Raw genomic sequence first — 3,977 nt, forward strand, 5'->3', positions numbered from 1 at the left:
TATATATATATATAAGTTATGGTTGGACAAGGCCTGTATACAACACTAATCCTAACTCCCCATGTAAATAAACCTCACTAATGTCTATAGCATCACAGAGATAATAAACCAGTATCTCTCTAGTAAGCATACGGTTTAATTCTGTTCCCTCTTTTCCTTTTTCTTCGAGCATTTCAGTCCAAGTACTCATAAGTGGTGCCGAGACCGGGATACTGATTGCATATTTTTCACTGAATGAGGATTTTTTTCATCTTCTTCTAAATCTTAATTTCTTTTGTAATCTAAATCTTTTTCATAAAACCTTAACCGATTGAATTGTTTTTTTTAACTGTGCTCTCACCCGAGATTTTTTTTCTTTTTTTCCTCCGGCTTTCTTATCTTTTACTTCGCTTAAATTGTTATTTCTTTTTACTGACCAAGATGGTTAATGGAGATGGTCAACCACAACAACAGCCTGCATTGAGGCAGCCAGCTCTACAGATCCCTGTTCGGGTCCTGGAGTTCCTGCCGCCCCCGCGCTAAAGACCACTCTCGCGGCTGCTCACGCCAATATGTTGGCTAAAATGAAAGTGAGAGCAATAACCTCTCAGGATATTAGATAAGCTATCTCAGACTTGGAGCGGTTCTCAAGCGAAATCGGTGAGTTAAATCGCTTTATTTTTAGGTGGAGATCGCATCATGGAGAGGTTGGCAGCCAAGGTCTCAGAGGAGTTTCTGGACAAGAATGACGCGATTTCCCTCAAGGCAGCACTCATATGCCGGATCAAGCGAAGTGTTTTGAACCACATTCAGACAGACGAGGAAACAGCATGGCCAGTAGTGAAGGAAAGATTAAAGAAGGCCTATGGAAGAGGCAGATGGTCCCCGGAAGAAGACATTTTCTACATGCTGCGGGAGAGGAGAAAGCACGGGCAGTCTAAAGGACAGTACGCAGCCACGCTGTTAGGATAGCTTAATCTGACCACAGAAAAGATGAGAAAGACTCTTGCAGCGGATGTCGTGAGTTGGAAGATGAATTTCATCGACTCCATAATGAAGGTGCAACTAGCTAAAGAGGAGGATGTTAGGATGGATGTCGATGATGGAGGATGGAACAGAGTACCGTACCACCGCACAAGGAATCCATCAATACCATGGAAGAGAAGAGAACCCAAAAATAGTGGTAAAGACAGAGACACGGGTAGAGAAAGGCGGCGGAACCAGGGCAGAGTACGCAACGAAGGAGGGAAAGAAGACAGGAAGAGCCACGGGTGGGGAAAAGTAGGACACCTTGTAGCCCATTGCCTTCGCACTAGGTGCTTTGAGTGCGGCAATGAAGGCCACATAGCACGCCAGTGCCCTTATACGTACAAAAGGGCAGAGACGGGACCAGGGGAACCGATGGAAATAAATTTCCAGCGGATACAGCTGAAAAGACGAGAGGACTATAGACCTAGAGAGTCCTCTAGTGAAACCTCAGAAGCATCAGAAGCCTCAGGAACAGAGGGGGAAGTAAGAGGAGGACGGAGCAATAAACCGCCAAGCAGTAGATGGCGCCGAGTAAGTGAGGGAAGGAGATCAAGGCAAGAGAGTTGAGGTGGGTGCCAGGAGAGGGGCGACCGCACATTAGAGATTTTCAACATCAAAGGAGAGATCAGCGGTCTGGCTATCATCAAGGTGAGCGGCGTGAAATGCCTCGTGGACACGGGGAGCTCCCACACCATCCTGTGCCGGGAGGCGCTGAGGAAGCTGAGCGACGGTTAGAGGAAACTCCAGATGGATGTTCAGGTCTGTCATTGTCAATTAATCACTCTGGGTGGGCCCTGTAGAGTAGAAGGGGAGACGGACATTGATTTACGGGAATGGGGGATCGAAGAAGGGGTGTTCAGGGTTCATATCGTGGAGAAAATGCCCCGTGAATATCAGGCTATTATATGTTGCGATCTATTAGGAAAGGCAAGTGCGGAGATGAGATATTGGTGTCGCGAGCTTCGAATGGGAGAAGCCAAACGGATAGGTGCGATCCAAGGAGGGGGGAGCAATTGGAGACAGGAAATAAAGCACAAATAGGCAGATAATTTCTTCAAGGAGGGAGAGTTACTGGAGATGACCGGACAAACAATGAATTTACGAGCATTATGAATTTACGAGGATGCCCTTCGTACTGAAAAATGCCCCAATTACGTTCCAACGATTGATGAACGAATTCTTAAGGGAAATCGACGAGTCCATGTATACATGAACGACTTGCTCATTTTTAGCAAAATGAAGGAAAAACATATGTCCCACTTGCGCTAGGGGTTCGAACAGGTCCGGAAATTTGGGTTAAAGTTATCGAGCGAAAAAACAATATTGGGAAGAAACCAGATAAATTTTTTAGGACACACAATATAGGAACAGGGAGTCAGGCCAGACGCAAATAAGGTAGAAGCGATCCGGAAAATGGCGATCAACAATCACAAATAAACTAAAACACAACATTAAAAATTTAAATAAATAACTACAGTTCAAGTGGAGGTGATATGAGAACAGTCCAGTCTCTATATTATCATTGCCGGGAGTTTTAATTGTTCAATATGGACAGTTCGCCTCTTTATAGGTTCTCGGATACTCTTTATCGTAACTACATTATTCTCCCTAATGATTATCACCCTGAATGGGCCCTCATATCGCTGCATCTCCTTACCCCTGTTAGAACCCAACTTTCTATATACGATCGTCCCAATTTTAATATCTCGGTGTTATCTGGTCTTAGGCGATTTCTCCAGCCTGATATCTCTTTACATAAGGCCCACGACAAGGCATATTCATTAATAGGTTAGAAAGGAAGGCCGTGGCAGGGGATGAGCCCTGGACACTGACTAGGTAGAGGAGGTTTAGGTGAGAGAGTTTGAGGCAGAGTAACAGTTCTAGTTGCCGAGATGTAGCGGACGGACTAGAACTGTCATGATAGGAGCCAGCTTACTAGTTGCCGAGATGAAGCAGACGGACTAGAGCCGGGGAGAGACAGGAAATTACACTGGTTGCCGAGATGAAGCGGACGGACCAGTGTAACCGTTAGGAAATAGGTTACAATCTTAGTTGCCGAGATGAAGTGGACGGACTAAGATTGCTGGAGTAAGGGAGAGGAGATAGGCCATAGTCTAAGGTGAGCATAACAAAAACCAACTCTTACGAGAATAGATTAGCAATAAACTTCTCTATCTCAAATAGATTTATTTATTACACTAAGAGTGTAAGCCACCAGTGCTATGACTAGACCCGGAGAAGGCTTGATCTGATGTTTTTTTTTTTTTTTTTTTTTTTCTTACCTCCTAATTTTATTTATTTTAACATTTACAAATATATACTACTTAAAACTAAGGATATATATACACATATTTACATTTTTATCTTGTTTTGCCTTGTGGCATTATTAGATGTTCCAGGCTTGGTCCGCTGAAGGCGGTTTTACATGAGTGGCTGTACTGCCAGGGGCTAACAAAGAATGGGGAGGGGCCATTCCGGATTGATCTGATGGTTTTTTTTTTTTTTACAGACATTTTTAATGAAACGTAAAGATAAGAAAAAAATATAAACTATAAATGAAATTTTTTTTTTTTTTTTTTTTTTCTTTCCTCCTAATTTTATTTATTTTAACATTTACAATTATATACTACAAAATTTAAATTATGATCTGGTGGATCAATCCCGGTGACAATTGAAGGCCTTATGTAATCGGTTATCACTGAGAATTCACTCTTTTAACTCTACTTGAGATAGTTCCGTAGAATCTTATTGCTCAATCTCTTTTTATTTTATAATTAATATTCTTACATTTTACATATTAACATATATACATTTTATACAAGAGATCGTATTTTTATGATGATAAACTTATATACAATTATATATATATACCGTTGTAGTGCTGGCCCCTAGCGGGTTGCGGCGGCACTTCTTGCTCGCTGACTGTTACAAATATCTCCCATCCTGTCTGTGACCTTTAGATTTTCCTG

The 3,977-nt window shown here is 42.3% G+C and overlaps 1 protein-coding gene across 1 annotated transcript; it reads left to right on the forward strand.

Moving 5' to 3' along the window:
- The first annotated feature begins 1,011 nt into the window (after positions 1–1,011).
- On the forward strand, positions 1,012–1,575 carry LOC106691268 (uncharacterized). The gene has a single exon (XM_014436982.1). It carries the CDS (start codon positions 1,012–1,014, stop codon positions 1,573–1,575), a length of 564 nt encoding a protein of 187 aa, XP_014292468.1.
- The last annotated feature ends 2,402 nt before the right edge of the window (positions 1,576–3,977 follow it).

This window comes from Halyomorpha halys, unplaced genomic scaffold (genome assembly GCF_000696795.3).
Source record: "Halyomorpha halys isolate HHAL.00 unplaced genomic scaffold, Hhal_1.1 Scaffold2201.1, whole genome shotgun sequence".
Lineage (NCBI taxonomy): Eukaryota > Metazoa > Arthropoda > Insecta > Hemiptera > Pentatomidae > Halyomorpha > Halyomorpha halys.